The sequence below is a fragment of the Tenrec ecaudatus genome, chromosome 14 (genome assembly GCF_050624435.1).
Source record: "Tenrec ecaudatus isolate mTenEca1 chromosome 14, mTenEca1.hap1, whole genome shotgun sequence".
Lineage (NCBI taxonomy): Eukaryota > Metazoa > Chordata > Mammalia > Afrosoricida > Tenrecidae > Tenrec > Tenrec ecaudatus.
Window position 1 is genome coordinate 109,503,143 of NC_134543.1, and position 22,512 is coordinate 109,525,654.

Below are 22,512 nucleotides of genomic sequence, written 5' to 3' on the forward strand. Positions count from 1 at the left end.
ATAAGGACACAGTAGAACTGCCTCAGTGCCTCCTGGGCTGCAATCTCTACTGGAGCAGGCAGCAAGGCGCTGCTGGTGGACTCGGACCACCAGCATTTCAGTTAGAAGCCGAGCAGAGGCTCTAGCCTAAAACTCTCTGAGATACTGAGGAGCCACAATGTGCTCAAACTTAAACGGAGTACTCTTATCCCTTACTATCCAATTAATATCTAGCTAGAAAAAAATGTTAAAAGAAACCAAATCTATAAAACATGTCCTTGGAAAAGCAGAAAACATACTTAAACATAATTAAGTAAATTTTAAGTTCCCACATTACCGTATATACTCAAGTATAAGCCGACCCAAATATCAGCTGAGGCACCCAATTTTATCAGAGAAACTACATTTAAAATGTGCTGAAAAACTCAGCTAGCACACACTATATACGGTATAATTTCCCATCAGGGTGGGAATTATAATAAACAATTATAATAAACAGCAAACACTTCTTAAGTGCTTTTATATGTATATTAACTCTTTGAACCCTTCTAACACTACCGACACCTACGATTTATTATTATTCCCATTTTACTAATGAAGAAATTGAGCGCTTAAGTAACTCGCCTAGGTCACAAAAGTTCTCTGATGCCTTTACCATAAATTTTATTTAAGCTTTATAAAAATCATATTAGGTAAGTACTGTTGGTAGAACGAGTACATTCACAGAGATTTACAGACGAACCATTCTCAGTCACACAATTTAAACGTAAGGAAGCCAGGGCTCAAATCACTGCTACACAGAGTGAAATGCCAAGGCTGACAGTACTGCTGGACCGTCAACGATCAGCATCAGTGTCGGTGGAGACACTGTTAACAGAGATTTTAGCAAGAATGTGGGCAGGACGGGTCCACGATCAAACTATTCAGAAAGACAACAGTACAAAATAATGGAGCTGATGAAAATGACTACTATCCACAGTGATCAGGCTTTAGACAAATTACATCTAACTACAGATAGACTTTTTCATATCTCCTGACAATTCTAGACCACATAGATATACCGCTACAATCTCATACACAAGGACAATTTGCACTTTGGAAGTTATTTGAAGTTATACAACTACATTACCAAGAATGAAAATCCCAAGGAAATATGTACTGATAGAAATGTCTAAAATTATTCCAAATATAAGAAATCTTACCTCCTTAATATTCAGAGGTCTTCCACTGAGATCATATTTATTCATGGTTTCTAGTGCTTTCTTTACAAATTCTTCATCTTTGAATTCAACCACACTTAATGGGGAAAAAGTTAACAGGAAACACTTAAGTACTAAGATCTTCTTTTCCAAAACAGAAGTTTAAATTTAGCTAAGATACTTAAAAAAAAAAAAAAAGTTCTTACCCGCAACCCTATATCCAGGAAGATTTTTCAATATATGCAAAAGAAAAAAAGTCTTAGATCAGTAGATGAAGTTGATGTAGAGTCTAACAGTTAAGTCATTAAAAAGCAATCAATATTGGGATGATTTCAATGTCTTACACCTCCAGAACATAACAGGCAAGTGACCACACATTTTCTATACATCAAAAATATCAGATTAAAAATATTTCAGGTTTTAGCATTTAACAAGTTTGAAGTACATTTTTATGTTTAGATAACTTTGAGTCCAAATCAATTTAATGTCATTGCACAAATTCAATTGCAAGTAATCCAAGTAACTAAATGAAGGCACCAATATAACAAGTGACAAATATTTTCCAGAAATAAACTGTACACAGTTTTGATTATGAATTCTTCAATTCTACTAAAATCCAAACAAGATATAAATATTCATCTCACTTATAGCAAAGTTCTCTACGAGAAGAAACTGGAGCCACACAATTTAACAGCCTCCAGTTGTGAAAGCATGCGAAAAAAATCACCTATATTAAAGAAACTAGTTTGTAGAATTTAAAAAAACAATTACTTGTGATTATTGACTTTCAAAGTGCCATTTGAATGTGATAGCAAAGTTTTATGATTATTGTTATTATCATCCTTATTAAGCACTTAACAGGTTTTTGCTTTTATAATTATACATCATTGAAAGCTTTCCTGTTGCTAAAAAAACAAAGTCTGCTGTCAACCAATTCCTGCCCGCTTGATTTATTAATCATCAGTGTCATTCGTACCAGTTGGTCAGAGCACTGCCTCTTATGTAATCCTGCAGGATTCCAAGTTAAACTCTTCGGTAAGTTTCAAGCATATATTCTGGATTAACACCTTTAAGCTAGAGGCCTCTCATAGAACTTACTCTTACAGAATACTGCCAATGCAGGCACTTTAAAACAGCCTTAAAAACATGAAAGCACAACAAAAAAAATCTTATGTTACAATCTAGTGGCTAAGAAAGCAGCACTGCCTTACAGCATTAGAAAAGGAGAAAGCCCTTTATGGGCATTTAACAAAAGCCACCCCTTCCAGGCCGCTCGCTTGCTTGCCATACGTGTCAGACTTGCTAGTAGTAAGCCTCAATCTTGCATAATAAAGTAAAACAAAATGAAACTTAGGTTTCCAAAAACTGGTACAATATTATACAAAAAGTAAACTGCTGAGGAACTTTTAAACCTCTAGCAGATTACTGCCCACAGCACTTACCCTTGATTTTCCTTCCGCATCCTTAAAGAGCTCCACGTATGTAACCTCACCAACTACATAAGACATACAAAAGGAAAATACCAAGAAACAATACATTTAAACACCAGTATCTTGCTTTGCTGCACACCTGTGCACAACTCTACAGAAAAGCACCTATTATTAACCAACAATCAAAACCAGACAAGCATACCTCCCTGGCTATGTGAATTTAACTATTTTTCAGAAATGTACATCATCCACATTCTCTAAAAAAGCTAACCACTGTATTAACCTGTTTCGTACTACAGGTCGTGTTTTGGTGAACAAATGCACATATACATACACATGGCCCCTTAGCCTATCGTAATAAAGACGTCAACATTAGCACTCTGCGAGGAACTTGCGTCAGCCTGCACACCACAGCTGTTTTAAGGTGACTTCCTACCTGAATGTCTTCAATCATATTTGCCATCAATGAACTAAATTTACAAGCCATGCTTCACAGCAAGCCACACACTTTCTAAATAAAAGTCAATGAGTAAAACCAATCAAATAGTTGTCACCTTACAACAGATACACCAATACAAACATTTTTATTGATTAGAACAGCCTCAAAGCCAAGTACATGGTTTTCAGGAAATGTTGAAACTCAATTGTTCAAGAGATAACAAAGCTAGCTTTCACAAGTATTAAAGTTATTTTCCCCCAAAACCAACCATACATATTAGGTGAAAGTCTGCAGGTTATTCTGAAAACAAAACTGCAGCAGCAGTAAAGCAAAGTCAGGACTGCAAAGACAGCACCAGGAGAGTCATGGCAACGCAACAAAATGAACTCCACAGCCAGACTCCAGACTCCACCAAGGAGGAAAAATATCAGACCATATTAATCAGACTTTAACACGCTAAATGTATTGCAATAGTCCTTTTAAAAATCTATTAAAAACTTCAACAAGACAAGGCAATCTCTTTAGCAAAATTCTTGGTGGCATGCATAGACTGGCTCTCCACTGTCCCACTAAAATGGCAAAAAGAAAAATACTTCATTTATCCATAATATCTTGTAATGAAATTGTGTCAAGTGAAAGAAGAAGAAAAGATTCATTCATGTGCCAAAAAATAAACAAAAAAAATTTGTTTTGAGTCTGTGGCTCAGAGTAAAAAAAAAAATCCATTCAGCTTCCTACCCCTTCTACCAGAAGAATGTGAGCAGTGGGTTCTTCCAAAGACAGTTACCTTTTTCTCTCATTAGATCTTTAATAGCTTGCCATTTCATGTCGTACGGGATGTTGCTGATGAAAACTCTGTTCCGATTTGGACCCTTCTTTTCTCCAGTGCCCGCATTCTTGTCTTTTGAATATGGATGAAATCTATTTGCCTTCTTAGTTCCTGCAGACTTTTCCTTTAAATCAGATTTCTCTTCTTTTACTAATTCATCATTCTCCCTACAAATGAAAAGGAAAAACTCAGTTGTGTTGCTTAGAAGGGGGGTCCATGGTGAATATGCGCATGTATCACTTATGCACATAACACTCCACTAGCATTCAAGGTTGTTAGCTACCATCAGGTTGATCGGGTTGACACACATTCAACGCAGTGTGTGTCTTTTTGGAAGCTGATTTCTAGGCCTGGCTGCCAAGGAGCGTCTGGGTGGAATCAAACCTTTCAACTTACTTTTAAATGCACACACACAAAATCAAGCCCACCCTCATTGAGTCAATCCTGACTCAGTAAGACTCTGGGGGTCCCGGGGTTTGTCCTGTGGCGCAGCGTGGGGCTTGGAACCACTGACCTCACTTGGGGGTTAGCGGTCCACGGTCTACAACTGCCACCACAGCTGGAGACTTGGCCTCCTGGCTTTGAAATCGCCCCATACTATCTCAAGGCAAGGGTTTGGTTGTTATTACTTAACTTCCCTTATAACAATCCTTGTTTTTTCCAAGTTGCAAAAAGGTACAGCATAGAATGACTCAGTTTTTCTCACCATACCTTTTAATAAATATTTTTCGATCCTAAGGAGGAAAATAAAGTCACTTTATGCCTCTGGTAAACAGAAATCACTTTCAGTACAAAATTAATTTCGTGACTCTCTTTCAGAGTGCCTAAAAATCCAACTTACAGAATAATAACCTTGAAAGGGTTCATTTATCTCTTAGAAACTAAGTTAACTTTCTCAAAACTTAAATCTGCTCCTATCACTCCATTTAAAATATTAAAATAGGTTTATCTTCTTATTTATATTTATACATACATTCATGCAAGGCTCTCATATTCTATCTCCAATTTTGAATAATACAGAAAATATAGGAGGTTTCCTAAAGTTTTCATGCTGGACAATTTCTGTAAACTAGTATAGCATTTTTATTAACAGTATTACTTAGCCTGGGTGAGAGGGTGAGGTGGTACTTAAAATGCATCATAAATTAGAATTTTATGAATCTAATGAGAGTCAACTCCACAGCAGTGGGTATGAATTTTTAATTAAGTCCTAAGGAAAAAATTCAAATTTGTTCATAAGTTATCATCACAAATGTCATTATATGATGTTTTCACTAACCATTCATAAGATTAAGATACAGGTATATACTTAGCAAATAGTATATATAAAAATACAATTTACTCTCCAAATAAATTTTTACTAGGCTTTAACAGGTTTATTTTAAATCACTAATTACTCTAGTTAATTTAAAAATATGCTTAAAGATGTTCAAAAACATAAGCTACAACAAATCTATGTAGAAACCTAGTACACTCAGAATTCACTTTTAAAAACTTAAATTATCAACCAACTGAATTTACTACTTTCCAAGCCAAGCATTCTGGAATTCTATACGTTTCAGTGTCCTACGGCTTTTACTACTGCTACCTGTCCCCTCGCTTATTGAACTTTCTACACATTACTCTTCTAAACAGGTGATAGGAGAGCTCGTAGAACAAAACCCTTATCTGCTTTTTATTAGCAGCACCAAACATGGTGAAGGCCCATGACATATGTTCAATAATAAAAATGTTGAGTGACTGGTCAATTAAGAACCTATATCCATCTCAGCACAGATGGCCCGGCCATCTGCCAGCAACACTGCTGACGATCCAGATTGTTGGCCCAGCATACTCTGCAACCATTTCGGATCTTGACAAGGAGACGTTGAGCTCCAATTCCATGGTGTCCTCACACCGAGAGTAAGCACAAAGTACGACTGACATTCCCTTCGGTACTGTAGGTAACTGAAGAGAAGCTATGAAGCAGCCCTGGTGGTGTCGTTGTGTAAGTTGGGCTGCCACTATACGATTAGCAGTTCAAATCCACCAGCCACTCTATAGGAGCATGATGAGGTGATCTGCTCTTGGAAAGATTTACAGCCTTAGAAACCCTCTGCAGGGTCACTAAGAGCCAGGATCGACTCCATGGCGAAAGGTGGGGTTTAGAGGCAATCTGAAGTCTACAGAAAGAAGTGCGTAAGTTATACGTTACCCTACTATTTAATACAAGAGGCCTGAGCATCGGAGAGCTTGTAGCTACCAAGAAAGGCAAGTGCTTGCATGGTCAAGCCGGCCACTTCATCAGAAATGATAAAACCTAGAAGAGGTCATTGCACTACCCAACGAGAGCACGTACCTCTGACCAGAGTGGCAGTTTTGAAAATGGCAGCAATCAAGGGCACAAAGGCTTTTCCTCTGGCCTCGGGGTGGAGTACCTATAAGCCCAAACCTTTCTTTTTGCTCCCCCATGTAGGCTGCTGTCACATTCATATGCCTATTTCACAAGCACTCAGTGAATTCAGCCCCCTGATGCAGAACACTTAAATATTCAGGTTGGAAGACTCTAAACTAAACTCTCCTATTGTCTTCCTGGAAGAAATAAATTGTGAAAATGACATAACTCAGGTTCTAAGTCCTGGCAATGTTCTTTTCGTCTTGGCCTGGGAGGGGGTTACAAGACATTGGAGGCATCTTAAAAACACTGCATAAATTATCCCTGGAAAGCAGATCCTTTTAGTGATGATAAAGAAGCAGGGTCTGATTAAGAAACTACGCTACAATTACTCAAATTCTAAACTCTACTTTGTAATTACACTATAGAAGAGAAGCTTTATAAAATATGAAGCCTCTTAGGGTAATATACATACTTCCAAAACATTGGCCCACTACCTAGAATTCTCCAACCATTCGTGAGGGTGTTCGTTAAGAAGTTCCCCTCTTGTACTTACAGCCACTGTAATAATCACAAAATTTTATCTACTCTGAACTTATGGCTGAAGTATAATAAATCTCAGAGAGGGTGGGGGAAAATTCAACATCAAGTGAAAAAAGTTTTAATGTGATTTTTTAATGTACTATAGTGATATCCAAAATCAAGTCTAGTTCCATTCCTTTACTCCTAACGATAAAAATTACCACTCTACTAGTAAACACTTCGCCTTACTCCAATCCTTAATATTTTACACAAGTACTTAATAAAATCTTCATATACTCCAAGATGTTTGTTAATCAGAGATTAATAATGAAGAATAACAGTAATTCTTTTCTTCCTAGTCATCATTAAGGAGATCGATTACACTATTATTTTGACCTAAAGGAAATAAACAGATCTTAAACTTCCCATCTAAAAATGTCAACGTGCCATCTAAAGCCTGTTAGTTTCAAGACCTTCAAAGTTCACTTCTGTATTTCCTCAATATCTATTTACTGGGCCTTTTTGTTTGAACTTGGGATCTAAAGAAAAGTATGATACAGTGGTCTCTACTCTCAATGACTATGGTACTCAACAGACATTAATTAAATCTTAATGAAAAAAAAGCATTCTGTTCACTTCAAAGCTATGTTTTAATGTAATTTTTAGCCATTTTTATCAATTATAAGTGTTAGGTTGTTAACTACTGATTGGGTTACCCAACCCATTACTGTCCATTCAAACTTACAGTTGGGTTACGGGTAAAAAAATTAAGAATATATATAATTTCCCTTTTGGTACAGTGATTTTAAGTTGGGCTGTTAATGGCAAGTTCAGTGGTTCAAAACCATCAACCACTCCTCAGAAGGATGAGGCTTCCACTGTAAAGAGTTACAGTTCTAGAAACCCACAGGGGCAGTTCTACCCTCAACTATCAGGCACCTATGCGTCGGAATTGACTTGATGACAGTGTTATTAAGTTTGAGAGAACCATGCTGGGCCAACATGTTTCATGAATAGACAGGCCAAGAAATCTCTGATAAACATGTCTCTTTATTCAACTCTTGGAGAAAAATGACGGGAAAGAGGTAAAGTATAAGTAAATATGGAAAGAATCTGCATTTGTATTTATTCCTAACTCTTCTTCACCCTGTATTAGAATTGAAAATGACTTCCTCAAAAATGTCTTTTTTAAAGGGATTGACAGATTTTTTTCCCTGATTGAGGTTTAGATACTAGCTTCCCCTGTACTGATATTGCACAAGCCACATCCAAGTGTAATTTGATTTACTGTATGTAATTAATGTCTCTATCAAGAGAAGAGGGTGGCATGCCAGTGTTTAGCTACAAACTAAAAGCACCTATTTTTATCTGTGCACCACATTCATTTTTATGTATGAGGTTCGAATCTATGACAGCACCACCTTTTGGTTCTGTTCCAATTAATGAGATGCACTATCTTCCATTTGTGAACATAACTCATCTTTTATAACTGCATCACTACTCTGCCTAAATGCTGCCTGTCCTATGCACACTCACTAGCAAGCTGGAGTGACAAACAGGATGGGGAAGGGCGGCCCCATCTCACCTGTAATCAATTGCATGTAAATAAAGAACCTGGCCTAGGTCTCCTGAGTCGATTTCAAATACTTTTGTCACATGAGAAAGAAAAGTCAGAACACCGCCCCTTCCCTTTTCTATTTTCGGCTGGGCATACATTTGCTGCCTTGGACTCCGAAGGGTCACTATGCAGAAAGGATGTTTCCACTGAATTATGCACATACTTTCAACTTCTTCGGACTAAAAGGGGCTTGACTTCAGATCCCTCCACTTGAGAAAAACAAAGGGAAGCAATTTTCATAACGCTTCCTTCAAAATAGAAATGACTGTGCTTTCGAGTCAGCTAAATTCTGTAGGGGCCCTGTGAGAATGGCTGAAAAAAGTGATGGTTTGTGTGTGTGTGTATATGTGTGTGTGTATACACATACACACACATATAAACACACAAAATACATATATAGTCTATATATGTGATATATATCTGTGTGAGATATGTGTGTGAGATATATAGACATATATAGATATGTGTGAGATATAGATAGCTATCTATATAGATAGATAGATAGCTATCTATATCTATATATAGATAGATATCCCATCATCCCAAAAGCTTTTAAATAACCGCCTGCACAGCTGACAGATACTCGGTGGAGGTGAGGGCGGGGGCGCACATTACTGTCCTTTTCAAAAGCACCTCCAGCCCACTCAGCGGATGCAGCCCCCCACCACAACGGTCCACTTCCGAGTCGGTGAGGCCGGACCCCAGGCGAGGGCCGGCTTTGGAAAGCAGCGATTAAACCGGATCATCCGCGGCTCCGGGGGACTCGCGGCGCTGCGTTTAAGGACATGCCCGATGATGTCATGCTCAGAGCCTCCCTAGGGATGCACGCGAGCGGCTGGCCGTGCCCTGGGGGGACCGTTTTGTCCTGCAAATCCCGACGGCCGCCGAGTTGCGAAGTCGGGAAAGGGGTGGGGGGGGGACCCGCAACCCCCAACTCCGAGTCGGGGAGCGGCGCGGGCCCCCAGGCCCGGCAGCCGGCTGGAGGGGAGGGCCAGGCGGGGCCCGGCCCGGCTGCACCTGCTCCTCCCGCGCCAATGGCCCGGGGGCGGGCCGGGCCCCGAGGGCGCTGGTTCCCCCACCGCGCCGCCGCCCCCGAGCAGCCCCGCCCGCCCCCGCCCCCGCCCCCCGCGTCGCCCAGGTCCCCGGAGAAAAAGACAATACATTTGCACGCCATTGGAGCTGCTGCTGGGGGGCTGCTGCTGCGGCGGCGGCGGCTTCTCGGGCTCGCCCGGCGTCTCCGCGGGCTGCGGGCGCGGGCTGCCCTCGCCCGCCGGCGCGGCCACCTCGGGCTGCTCGGCGTCCGCCATCCTCACGCCGCGGTCCAGGTCGCCGCCGCCGCCGCCGTCGCCGCCGCCTGCGCTGAGGCGCTCCGAGCGCGACAATGGCGGCGGCCGGGGAAGCGGTAACGGACCGCGATTTGAAAAGGCCCCGAGCGCTCAGCCGCCCGGATCTCGCGAGAACGGCTCGGCACTGGGCGACGGGGCGGGCGGGGGGGAGCCGGGCGCGAGGGGGGAGGGGCTGGAGGGGGAGGGGAGGGGCATAGGAGGGAGGGGAGGGGGTGGTCCGCGCTGGCCCCGGGGCGCCTGGTCTTGTGCCGGCTGGAAGAGGCCCACCTGCCCTGGAAGAGGCCCACCTGCCCACTGGAGGGTCGCTGTCTGACCCCCGCCCCGCCCCCAGCCCGACTGCCGCTTGGCATCCCGAGGGTCTTCGCCTGCACAAGCCCATGCCAAGGGTAGGAACCTTGGGAGTTCGAGCCCCAGGCTGGAGCCATTGACTTTAGGGACGTGCACCACAGTGCATCCTTAAGAAATCCGCAGATCTCAAGATTCCCCTGAGTAACGGAGTGAATGATACAAATAAATCGCGCGTCGCTTGGAGTACACATGCCACGGCATCCTGTGGACCTTCAATAAATACTGATGATTGATTGCAATTCACCAGAGTGAATGGTTTTCAATTTCTTTGGCCCATTCTAAGAGTGAAGCTGTCCATAGAACAATCTATATAGACCACAAAAAAACTATTTAAAAAATTGAACTATTTAATTCTCTAGGTAGCAATCAATGGTGAAAATCTATGATTTCCCCTAAGAAAATTTCTAGTTTGGCTAATAATGGAAAATTTAGGTTTTATGTGTTTAATGTGATGATGGAAATTATGTACGAAGCAGTTAGACTCTCCGTCTAATTACTGTATGGAGTTTCAAAATATAAACAAAGCAAATCTTTTATCCTAAGTATGAAAAAGAAACCCACTACTGAGCTGCTCAATCTTGAGGGCTACGTTATTGCATATTGAATTACGTTTTTCAGACAGAGTTCAAAGATTTTCTTAAATGTTTCTTTTTACACAGAAGCACGCATGCTTGTTTTGTGTACATCACTGAAAAGTATTAGTGGCAGTTAATAATGGCGATTTGCTGTTTGAAATTAATAGTCAAGGACTAACCTTAAGGCGTTTCAACATGTGAATTACAACCCTCCACCATAAAATATCATATGATGAACCCTGTTCCTGAAGGGTCACACTATTTCCTCAAACACACAGACACACCAGAGCAAATTTAATCTTGTATAAGCTCAAATACTGCTGTTGGGGTACAGCCTATATCCTGTCTCCTGTTTATAACGGGCCCTTTGGTAGTTGCTAGGTAAATTGTTTCCCTTTAAGCCAGTCCTGGGAATAACAGAAAGAGCAATACATTTTGAGACAGAGAACGTAGGTTAGAATCCCAGTTCTGTCGCTTTCTGCTTCTCATTCCTGCCTTAGAGCTTATTTTGTGAGCACTGGGTGGGCAGAAGGCTACAATTTACAATAAGAGCCCTGAAGGATTTGTGTCCATACAGATCCGGGCTCCACTGAGTTCTTTCTGACTATTAAATGACAATATAAAATGCTCTGTCCTCGAGCAAACTGTGTTTGATGGCTCTGACACCCCCAGCCAGCCCAGGGATAGGTAATTTCACCCCCAGGGCTTTACCTGGGCAGGTGCCTAATGGAAATTGGGATTTCAAGGGTATATGGTCCTGAGTCATACCAGGATCATGGGGGTTCGAAGGATCCCAGACCAATCCTGTAAACATTTCTAATCTGCAGCAGAGTATGCTTATCCATCCATAGGCTTCTTGCTGCCAATCTCGATCGATCCTGTGACCATTTCCCCTCTTCTGTGAACCCTTTAGAAACCATTACTGCCTCATGCTGATGGTCGTCCTCCTCCAGAGGATTCATTTTTCTCTTTGCCTGGTCTTTGTTTTGTTTAAGACTTAAGAAAAGTGTCTCTATAAAACCTATCTGTATTTCATATCTAATTGTCCTCCTGAGAACACCCCTCTGATAAGCCATTTAACTTCTCAATCCCTCCACAAGAAATAAAGGATAGCAATCCCTACCTTGAAGGATTAAGGCGAGGATTAAATGAAAGCACTTTATGTAGGGCAAAGTACTATACAGGAAAGGGAATTAGTTGAATTCCCCACCTGTCCACGCTGGGCAGGGGTTTTAGTCAAAGCGAAGGGAGAAGGGAGTTCATGGTACTGAACTATTGAGGATTTGTGGTGCTAGAAGCCAAGGAGTTCTGGTGGTTAAGAAAACTGAGAGGGAAAGCTTTACTTTGTGTGATCCAGCACGGAGCGAGCAGGGCCTAAAGTCACCGAGACAAACTCTTGGAAAGGGGAACTTTTCAGTTTTAGATGTGTAAGGATTATGAATATGGAACATACTTCGGAGGAATAGTCATGAATATGCACTAGGACTGGGGAAACTGATTACAAGGATCTACATATAACCTCCTCTCTGGGGGAAGGTCAACAGAAACACAGGTGAAGGGAGACATCGGACCGTGCAAGATATGACAAAATAATAATTTGTAAATTATCAAGGGTTCATGAGGGAGGGGGGAAAGGAGGAGCTGATACCAAGGGCACAAGTAGAAAGCAAATGTTTTGAGAATGATGATGGCAACAAATGTACAAATATGCTTCACGCAATGGATGGATGGATGGATTGTGATAAGAGTTGTATGAGCCACCAATGAAATGATTTTTTAAAACCCTAGGAAAAAATGGTTTATGGCTTATCAGACATTTCAAATGATGTCCAGGTTGGTCTAGTAACGTCTTTCCAGGACTTTGGATTCCTTGACCAGATTATTTTCCTTCCGGGTAGCTGAAGTTTGCGACCGCCCTTTTCTGCACCTGTACCGCAAACCAGATCTAGCTAGAACCAATACTAGCTTGCCGTGTTAGCATCCTTTGCCGGAAGGAAAGATCTCAAGAGAGATGGGTTATCAGGACGGAACAAGCAAACAGAAATCCTCACTGCCATTGAGTCCATTCCGACTCCTAGCCGCCCTGTGGAACAGGGTAGAGTGCCCCTGTGGGGGTCCCAGACTGTAACTCTTTACAGGAGTACAAGGCTCCACCTCTCTCCGCCTGTTGGTCTCGAACTATGAACCTTGCGGAACTGAAGCCCAACTCATAACCACGATGCCACCAGGGTACCTATCAGAAAGGAAAGCACCTGTACTTTCCTTTAGTTGGGAGCGATATATTAGGATATAGTGCATGGATTTCCAAAAGGATAAATCAATTTTTGGTCTTGGTAGGAGTGTGCTCACAAGCCAGCGTGCTCCTGCGAGGCAACACTGGCAAGCTTTGTTTTACGGACTTTGAACAGGTTCCAGGAGAGGCCAGTTCCTGGAGGAGGACACCACGCCTGAAACAGTGAGCGGCAGCCCCAACGAGATGGACTGACATTGTGGCTGCGACAGTGGGGTTCAAATCGGAGAACAACAGTGAGAATGGCGCAGGACTGGGCAGGGTCTCTTTCTGTTCCGCACAGGTGGCTGTGAGTTGGAACCACATATATTTTCAAACAAAAGAGCCCTCGTGGAATAGTGGGTTATGCATTGGACATAAGACATTGGGCATAGACACAGGGTTAGCAGTTCAAACCCACCAGCGACTCTCTGGGCGGAAAACGATGAAGCTTTCTACCCCCATCAAGATTTCCAGCCTCGGATCCACAGGGCAGTTCTGCTCTGTTCTGTCCAGTCACTATCAATCAGAATCACCATAATGGCAGTGAGGTTTTGAAGATATTTCAAATTCTTCTGAAAACATCTCTTACTTATTAACAGTAGATTCATTGATACACTATGGAATTACTGAGTTACCTAGAACTAAGTAGGTTGGGTAGTAGTCTCCAGAAAATGTTTGCAAAACACTTCAACAATTCCGTGTTTGCATGTATTAAGAAGCCGTATGCTGAAAAGTAGAGTAGGAGGCAAATGAGGACTATGAAAATGAGTAATGTCCTGATGTTCCCACTATTTGATTGTAGTACTAGAGATAAACGCTAAGAATAACTAAAACTGTACTCACAAACACAGGGGATGGCCCCACGTATCAGAGTGTGCTCATTTGATATTTTAATCTTGCATTACAATATTACTTAGTTACTGAGATGCAGTGCTTCTTTAAATGTTGTGCCTGAGAAAATGCCTCACTACACACACCCTATTTCTAGTTCTGATAGACACATTTAAAAAACAAATTCACTGCCTGCAAGTAGATTCTGACGCATAGCCCCCCTCCAGCACAGAGTGCACTTGGCCCTGTGGGTTTCCAAGAAAGTAACTTCAAGGAAGTAGAAAGTCTCACCATTTTCCCAGATACGTAACAGAACAACGGCTCATTGCGCTGCGGGATCGAAAAGGACTTGATAGAAGTGACGGAACTTAACAGATAGGGAAAACGGGGGTCTTTGGGATGAGAAGAAACGGATGCCTCCTTTATCTCCACTGTCCTTAAACATTTCTTCCTTCTTTTGTCATTAATGTTGAATTTCTACACCAAAGCTACTGCTGTCACGTTGGTTCCAACTCAGAGTGACTCTGTAGAACAGACTAGAACTACCCCTGTGGGCTGGTTGTGGAGGTCGTCCATATTGGCGGGAGCAGAAAGCCCTTTCTTTCTCCCTGACAGCAGCTTGTGGGTTGGACCTGCTGATTGCGAGGAAACCATGACATCACCAGGGCTCGTTCAGATTGCAGGTCCATCTGGAAACAAAGTTAAACTTGTGATGAAGGTATCTAAATTCCACTCCTGTGTGAATCTGGGTACTTTAGAGAAACAAATCCACAGAAACTCCTGTATAAGAAAGAGTTTTATATAAAGGGTAAGTGCACATCAAGAAAACATCCCAACCCAGTGCTGCCCAAGCCCACAAGTCCAACATTTGTCCGTATGTCCGACACCAATCCATAAAGTCCTCCTCCATCTCACAAAACGCATGCAATGACGTCAACTGCAGGAGGAAAGCTGAATCAATGAATGTGTAAGTATCTTAGCTCTGGCAGGGGTCTCCACATGGCTGCTCCAGCACCCAGGGCTGCATCGGGGTAGGTCCATGCAGTTTCTCATCGGGGATGTCTTGTAGGAAGTGAGCCTTGCAAGCTGAAGCTGGGACCTGGCTAAGGCAGCTGCACCCTGGTCCGACCATGACAAAGCAAGAGACCCGAGAACTAGAAAGGCGAGGCTCACCGAGCCATTTATCCCTATGCCCTTCAATTAACCCCACATGTGTTTATCAGTCAGGTTAGCACAATGAACTAACATACCTGAGTTCCGAAAGTATCCTTCCTTCTTCTCTTTTTACTGTTTTTCCCCCTGTAAGTTCTTTTCCAGGTGCAGGGCACAGTCCATGGCCTTGAGCCCGCTCTTCCAGTTGTCAAGGTCTGGTTTCTTGATATCCTGGAGGAAGATCCGGCCCCCTCGCTGGTTCTGCAACTTCATCCGTTTCTCAGCTTGCTCTCTCTCCTCATGAGACTGGTGCAGAAAGTATTTGGCCAAGTTCTTCAGAGCCACGTCATCCCGGTTGAAGTAGTAAGCCATGGACAGGTAGACGGAGGCGACCTGGAGCTCCAGGTTGATCTGGCGGTTGATGGCGGCCTCTGAGTTCTGGGTGTAGTTATGGCGCACCTGCAAGGGAGACAAGGTCATGGCGATGGTGGAGGCCTGGGGTGTCAAGAGTGCGGCTGAGAGGTGCTGCTGGAGGGCAGGCTGGGCAGCCGGTTGACCGGTGGTGGGGGGAGGCTGGCGAGCATCCCTGGTTCAGTTCAAGCACTGTTGAAGCAGGAGACCACGGACGGCTCTGCGAAGAATGTCTCTGTTTGAAAATTTTTGAAAGTTCAATATCACAATGGAGTTTTCACTTTTTTGGGAGCCCATTAACAGGGTATTATTATTGTAAGCCATATTTTTCCCCTTTGAAGAAGAAAGACTTTTTTAATTCCCAATTATTTCTTTGCATCTCAATTTTCTATCCCCAGTCTAATTTTTAATGTAGACAACTAGTCTCATTCCTAAACTCATCCCACGCTCCTTAAAAGCTCATCAAACAATGAATTTCCAAGCTGTTGGTCTAGCTACCCCTGCACCCCATTCTACCTTTAATAATCTCCATGAATGATTAGACAGAAGGGCTACATCTGTCTAAAGCCAGGAAGAGTACTGTCTGATACTATTTTTAATTATTCTCAATTTAGTATCCAAACTCAAAATATATTCATTAAAATAAGTATATCATCAAAATAACTGTATCAATTGTTATTTTAATTTCTTTCCTCTTTTTCCTTTCTTTTGTTTAGTAGCACCATTCTCAACATTCCACATTTTGAAGACAGCATGGATTTCTCAGAGCAAGACGTTGCAAACCTCAATCCACATACTGGCCTACAGATTTGAAGTCATCCTACATAAACAAATGACGGCAATCCTAACACAGTCTTCCTTCCTCATCATATTTGCTGATTTATTCACGAAAAATGTGACAACTGTTACGTGCTTCCGTTGCTGGTGAAAGTGACCTCACTGGCTGTGGCCAGTAAGATGTAAGCAGAAGTGAGGAACTTGGTGGACATTCCCTGAAAGGGACTGACAGCTGGGACAGGGGTTCTCTGGTCTTCTCTCGCCTCCTCCCAGAGGCTGGCACTAGAAACCATTTTGGACCACGAAGTGACCTTGCTCTTGGAAGCGAAGTGCTGAGGATGGGGGATCGGCAGATAGGAGTGCTCATGACACTGTGAAGCCACAATGACACCCTGCAATCCTTGCCCGCAGATTGGCTTTCAAGAGGGAGAAATAAATGTAAATCCTCATTAAATTTCTGCTCTTGGCTGTTTTTCTCTTGGGCACAGTTGAAGTCAGATCTAGTGACCATGACTTTCCCATGGCAATGGCTTATTTGCTCCAATAGGTTCTCCTGGGCTTAGCCATACCAACACCACTCCTCAAAATGCTGTCTAAGGACGTCATTGACACTGGTTTCTGTGTGCTGCTTGGCTGGATGCTGCAGCACGCCACCCATATAATATCCATTCTCTCCTCTCTTACTGTCAGGACCGGAATTGTTTTTAGAGTAACAACGTGTAGCTACCACACTGGGACATAACGCTACCTAAGGAGTTGTAAGGAGAACTATGCTATTAATTTTGGAAAGATATTTTCTCTCGTAATAAGTTTTTCGATTTCCATCCTTCCTGTGAGACTCCAGCCATCCTTTGCTTTGTTTCTCATGACGCTCGAGGGTGAGGAATCTATCTCGAAACCATGAGGCAGGAGGCCTGAGTACACAAGCCACAAACTGAGGATGATAAAGCAGAAGACAGAAGACGGAAGCACCGATGACCTGATAGAGCCATTGGATAAACCCTGTCTGTATGGGCTCCATCTGAACTTCTTATTTGAAAACGAAACACTGCCTTTCCGCATTGCCATGAAGTTTCAGTTATATCAATCTCATGAAATTGAACTCAATCCAACAGGCTACTTGATTGTTTTAGTACAACCCTCCCCCCTTTAGTCACCATTTCCGATGGCTGCTCTCCAGTCTAGTCTAAAAGCAGTAGTGTGTTTCTACTGTTGTTGCTCATTTTCTTTTCAGTCAGTAGCACACAGGTGGATACACTGTTGTGTGTTCTGCTCCAGGCTGAAGTGATTTGGTGGTATTTTAGTTCAGTTCACAGACTAATTGTGTGAAGGCTGTATGGGTGTGTGTGTGTGTGTGTGTGTGTGTGTTTGTGACTTTTTAATGTAATTTAACCTCTTTCATTTTTTACTTGTATGCAGTCAGAAAAAGAAATAAAGGCCTGGGCTCCATCTAGGACTGTAGATATTTCTAGTAGGAAAGGATTTAATGACCAAAAGACTGAGAGATTTATGCAGTCATTCATAGTGCTGGAGGAGCAAAGGCCTAAGAACTAAAGTTTTAAAAACTAGCAAGAATGAGAAGCACAGGAAGTTGCCCCTAGTGATCGTTGTGGCACCAAGGTAAACCGCGAGACTTCCTTATTCCCAGAGGCTTCTGGGAAACTTCCCGTTTTTGACACCTGGGAGATCACCTGCAGCTACTGCTGAGATTAATGGTGCCTTCTCTCTTCTCTCCCAGATTTCACACCAATGCCTCTCATTGGTAGAATGTCAGCTGGAACATTGCTGGCAACCAAGTCAGAAATATCTCACAGAGATCTACAAGGGAGAGTTTAAAAGAATAAGGAGGATGCTGTTTTTAAGCCACTCTGCTTTGTGCGTACCCCCAAATTCAAAGGCCAGAATTAAGCACTATATTCACTCATTCATCGGTCCATTCATTCATTCATCGGTTCACTCGTTCATTCATTGTATCTGTTAGCTTTCAAAATGCCTATGCCCCTTAATGAAATTAAGTTGTGTTCAAAGGGTCATAATGTATGTGATTCTCTTGACTTCATGAATTTCAAATGTCAGGAGCTGTATCCTTTAAGTTCCTCAGGAGAATGCATGTCAGAATAGATGCTCCAATGGACCTAGTGTCACCGGGGAAACGTAAACTGGAATTCGTATCCATTTATTTCAACCAAGAATCCCACGTGTGGACGCTTTATATTTCTGGAAACACGTGCCAAAAAGCATTTTACAAAAGGCAGGTCTTATTCTTCCCAATCATTTGTTACTTTCAGCAGCATCTCAAGTCCTGAAGATGCCCACACAAGAACTACTGTGATTACAGAATACTATGTTAAAATCCCTAAGCACTAATCAGTGCCTAGAACACCAGATTTATTTATACTTTCTTCTTAGAAGATTCACTTTTAAAAGTACACTTTTAAACAATAGCTACTAACGCCAACCTATTTTAAATAGTATGTGTTGTTTACAAACTGCAGGGTCAGCAGTTTGAGCCCACTGGCTGCTCTGTGGGAGAAAAATGAGACTTCCTGCTTCCATTAAGGTTTATAGCCTCTGACATCTTCTCGAGGGTGACAGAGTTGGAATCTAATTGATCGCAATGATAAGGTTCCTTCTGCCTTCCCAGTTGGTTTCTAAGTCGCCTAAAGTGACTTTATACTTTACTAAATAAATATTCATTCAATTTAGCTTTACATCAAACATGAGAAGCATGCATTTTGTTTGACTTGCATAAATTCAGAAACCCAATAACAAGTTTTCACAACCTAATATCAAAAAGCTGAAAGCAAAGCCACCTCAGGCACTTAAAATGAGAACCAACAAAGCACACATTCTTGTAAAATAAATTCATATACTCAAAATCAGTCACTCATTTAAAAAAAATAGACACCAATTTTTATAGAAAACATCATGTACAAAGTAATTTTTAATTGGAAAGAATAGTGGGGACGAATGAGGAAAGTTTGAGTTATGGTAACAAGGGTAAGCATAGGAAAATTAAGAAGTTTAGATTCATGATCCATTTGGAAACGCATTTCCAAGATGTATCATGAGGGCAAACTAAGCCAAGGAGAAGAACCAGGGATCGAGAGGCATTCGGTACAGATAAGGCTTTCCTCCCTGCTTGTTGCATTCAGCTCTGTTAGTGGAGGTGATGTTCACTTGCTTTGGCTGGGGAATCAAAACAGAAATGTACTAGGAAAAAGTGTGTGTAAATCAATTGACTCCACTTACTACAGGCCTCTGTGTTCACCAATGACCCATGAGCTGGTTCACATGACAGAAACTGACATTCTAGCAGAAGGGGCTGTTTTTGTTTCCCTGTTTCTTTAACCCTAGAAAAATAATGTAAGTTAATTAATATATAGTGGTGGTTATTGCTCACATATTCAAGGCAATTGTGCCCAAGGTACCCAATCATACTCATTAGATCCAACAGTAACTATAGGAGAGGGCTTGAAGTACACTTTAAGTGAAACCACTTAAGGCTTAGGAGCAGTAAAATTAAAACGAGTTTAATTAAACTTCAGTTGAATGCATCATTTTGAACTGAAACGATTAGTGCATTTTTCTTTGAAGAAAAGTTTATCAGCAAAGCAAAACATCTCATTTTCAAATGGACCGTAATCAAAGCAAGTGTCATCAGGCTCAATTCACTTAGGAGTCCACTTGTAATTTCTTCACTGTTGACAAAATCCCAGAGTCATTTTTTAAAATCAAATCTAATCAGCCTGCTACTGTACGCTAATCCTAGTTCAGCACATTCAGCACTGGTTACTCTAGAGATCAGATGGCAAAATGACCTACAGGAAGAACTCTGAGGAAATAAAACAGAAACCTAATAGGGTAGGATTAGGATATGGGGCTTTAAACCAATCCGCACTTAGCTGAATAATTGAGAACGAGGAAAAGAACCATTTATTTAAAGTGGAAGTTTTTTTTTAATGAACTCCCTGGTTTACTTTCAAATTCCGGAGATGAATTTCCTGGGGTCTATGAATGCTTCCAGGGGTCAAGGGTGGCTTATCAACAATCTGTGATATGCAGACGATGCTTGCTGAAAGTAAGGAGAAGTTAAAGCACTTGCTGCTGAAGATCAAGGATTGCAGCCTTCCGTATGGATTACAACCCACGTTAACAAACCTCAACATTCTCACAACTGGACCAATAGGCAACATCATGATGTACCGAGAAAATATTGAAGTTGCTAAGGATTTTGTCTTATTTGAAACCACAATTAACGCTCATGAACACGGCAGTCGATGCATTGCATTAGGTAAATATATGGCACAAGACCTCTTTAAAGTGTTGAAAAGCCAGGATGGTACTTTGAGGACTAAGGTGTGCCTGACCCAAGCCATGGAATTTTCAATTGCCCCATATCCACGTGAAAGCTGAATATTGAATAAGGAAGAATGAAGAAGAATCAGTGCCTTTGAATTCTGGTGCTGCAGAAGAATATTGAAACACCACGGACCATCCAGAGAACAAACTAAAGATTTGCCTCTACTCCTTAGAGGCAGATAGCAAGAACTCATTAGCACACTTCGGACATGTTGTCAGGCATGATTAGTCCCTGGAGAAGAACATCATGCTCGGTAAAATAGAGGGGCAGCAAAAGAAAATTTTAAAAAGGAAGGCAGAGACCATATGGATTGGTACAGTGACTGCAACAGTGGGTTCAGGCACGTGAACTATTGTGAAGATGGGGCAGTACCGTGCTATGGTTCATTCTGTTGTGCTTACGGGTCAATATGGACTGGAACCGACTCAATAGCACAAACACCATCTACAACAACATTGCTTCTAGTTGTTAGAAAAAAGTATCCACATGTTTATAGGGAGAAGACATATGCAAGGGGGTAACCTTCCCCCCCAAAATGGTTTTTTTTCAAAGCTAAGTATGTAAATTTTTTTACAAAACAACTTTATTCCTTTCAAAGTACTCTCCATTACACTGAATACATTTGTCACATCTGCAATCCCATTCTTGGAAACATTTTGCAAACTCATCTGTTGGGATGGCTGACAACACCACCCTAGTTTTTTGCTTCACCTCTGTTATGTCATCAAATCGCTGACTTTCCATGTCCCTCTTCATTCACGGAAACAAAAAGAAGTCACATGGAGCTGCTCTCTTAAATCAGCCATCATAAAAAACAAGGTACAAGTAAAACTACTTTTATGAAAAAAATTCACTGTGACCAGAGAGATCCTTCCCAGGCCACGCCACTGGGTGAGCGTAACTCAGAGAAAGTTGCTTGGTGCTCGCCTAATGGGAATAATTGTGTACAATGAAAGGTCCCCTCAGTGGAGCTTTTTCTGTTTGTGGGGGATGTACCCCTCATATTTCAGAATTTCAAATTCAAGCGTATCCCCAAGAGAATAAACCATACTAATAAGGGAGAAATAAAAAAGCATGATTATCTAAAAATGAAACTCCAAAATAACAAGGGTTACATTTTTTTAAAAAAGGTCACTTTCAGGGATATGGAGTTCTCTATTATCATCAGAGGCCGACGAAGCTTGAACTATTTATACCAAAGTCATTTGAATCTGTCTTGCAAAGCCTTGCACTTGGGGACGGTAGTATGCAATGGATTGGGAAATAGTAACATTTGAAAAATTTTAAGAAAGCATAACTACACTAAAAGAAAGAATAATAAAGCTTTAGCCAAACAAGATGTGTATTTTCCTGAAAAGTGGAAGCTCATCTATTGGCCTAATAAATTTAAGAAATGAGAGCAAGAAATCAATAGGAACAAGAGTGGTGAGAGCCACCCAGAAAACCAAAGCTCTTTTGAAAAATCATCCTGAGTTAGCTGGTCAGAGGAATGTTTTGCTGTCAGCTCCTTGGACACGGTCATTCTCAAGTGTGTTTGTTTGTGTGGGGCTGCCATGCTTCCCAAATTCCAGTGCGGTAATTTAGGTAGTTTAGCCATCCCATGTGTTCCAGTCTAGAGCCACCTCATCATGTCATTGCGTCGCAGGGCTCTGTTGTTGCCGCCCGTGTGTGTCTTCCAAGAAAGATTTGAGGGTGTTGTGTTTTGATTTATTTTGTTTTTATAGCCCATAGTCTATTCAGCATTCTTCACCAACATCATCATTCAAAAGCATCGATTGTTCTTAAGCCTTTCCTATTGATTTTTCAGATTCCACATACACACGAGGCAACCGAAATATCATAGCTTGGACAAAGTGCACCTCAGGTATTCAAGTGCAATCTTCACTTTACAGTGGTCTGTGCACCAGATCTGCCCAACGCAATATGCCATGTGATTACTTGACTGCCCCTTACAATAATTACCATATATTTCAACGAGGTAGCTATGAACACAATAAAAATCCTAGTCATGTGTTCTTGTTGTTAGTAGATGTAACGGGGTCCATTC

The 22,512-nt window shown here is 41.8% G+C and overlaps 1 protein-coding gene and 1 pseudogene across 1 annotated transcript in view; both read right to left on the reverse strand.

The window, feature by feature from the left end:
* MYEF2 (myelin expression factor 2) overlaps positions 1-9,815 on the reverse strand; it is a 43,454-nt gene extending 33,639 nt beyond the window's left edge. Inside the window, exons 1-5 of the mRNA XM_075530772.1 lie at positions 9,552-9,815; positions 3,835-4,043; positions 2,621-2,673; positions 1,385-1,392; positions 1,182-1,275 (exon numbers count right to left, since the gene is read on the reverse strand). Coding sequence (XP_075386887.1) covers positions 1,182-1,275; positions 1,385-1,392; positions 2,621-2,673; positions 3,835-4,043; positions 9,552-9,697 — 510 coding nt within the window. The 5' untranslated portion in view covers positions 9,698-9,815. The remainder of the gene's footprint in view (positions 1-1,181; positions 1,276-1,384; positions 1,393-2,620; positions 2,674-3,834; positions 4,044-9,551) is intronic.
* Positions 9,700-16,395, reverse strand: LOC142426748 (uncharacterized; annotated as a pseudogene).
* Positions 16,396-22,512: the final 6,117 nt, after the last annotated feature.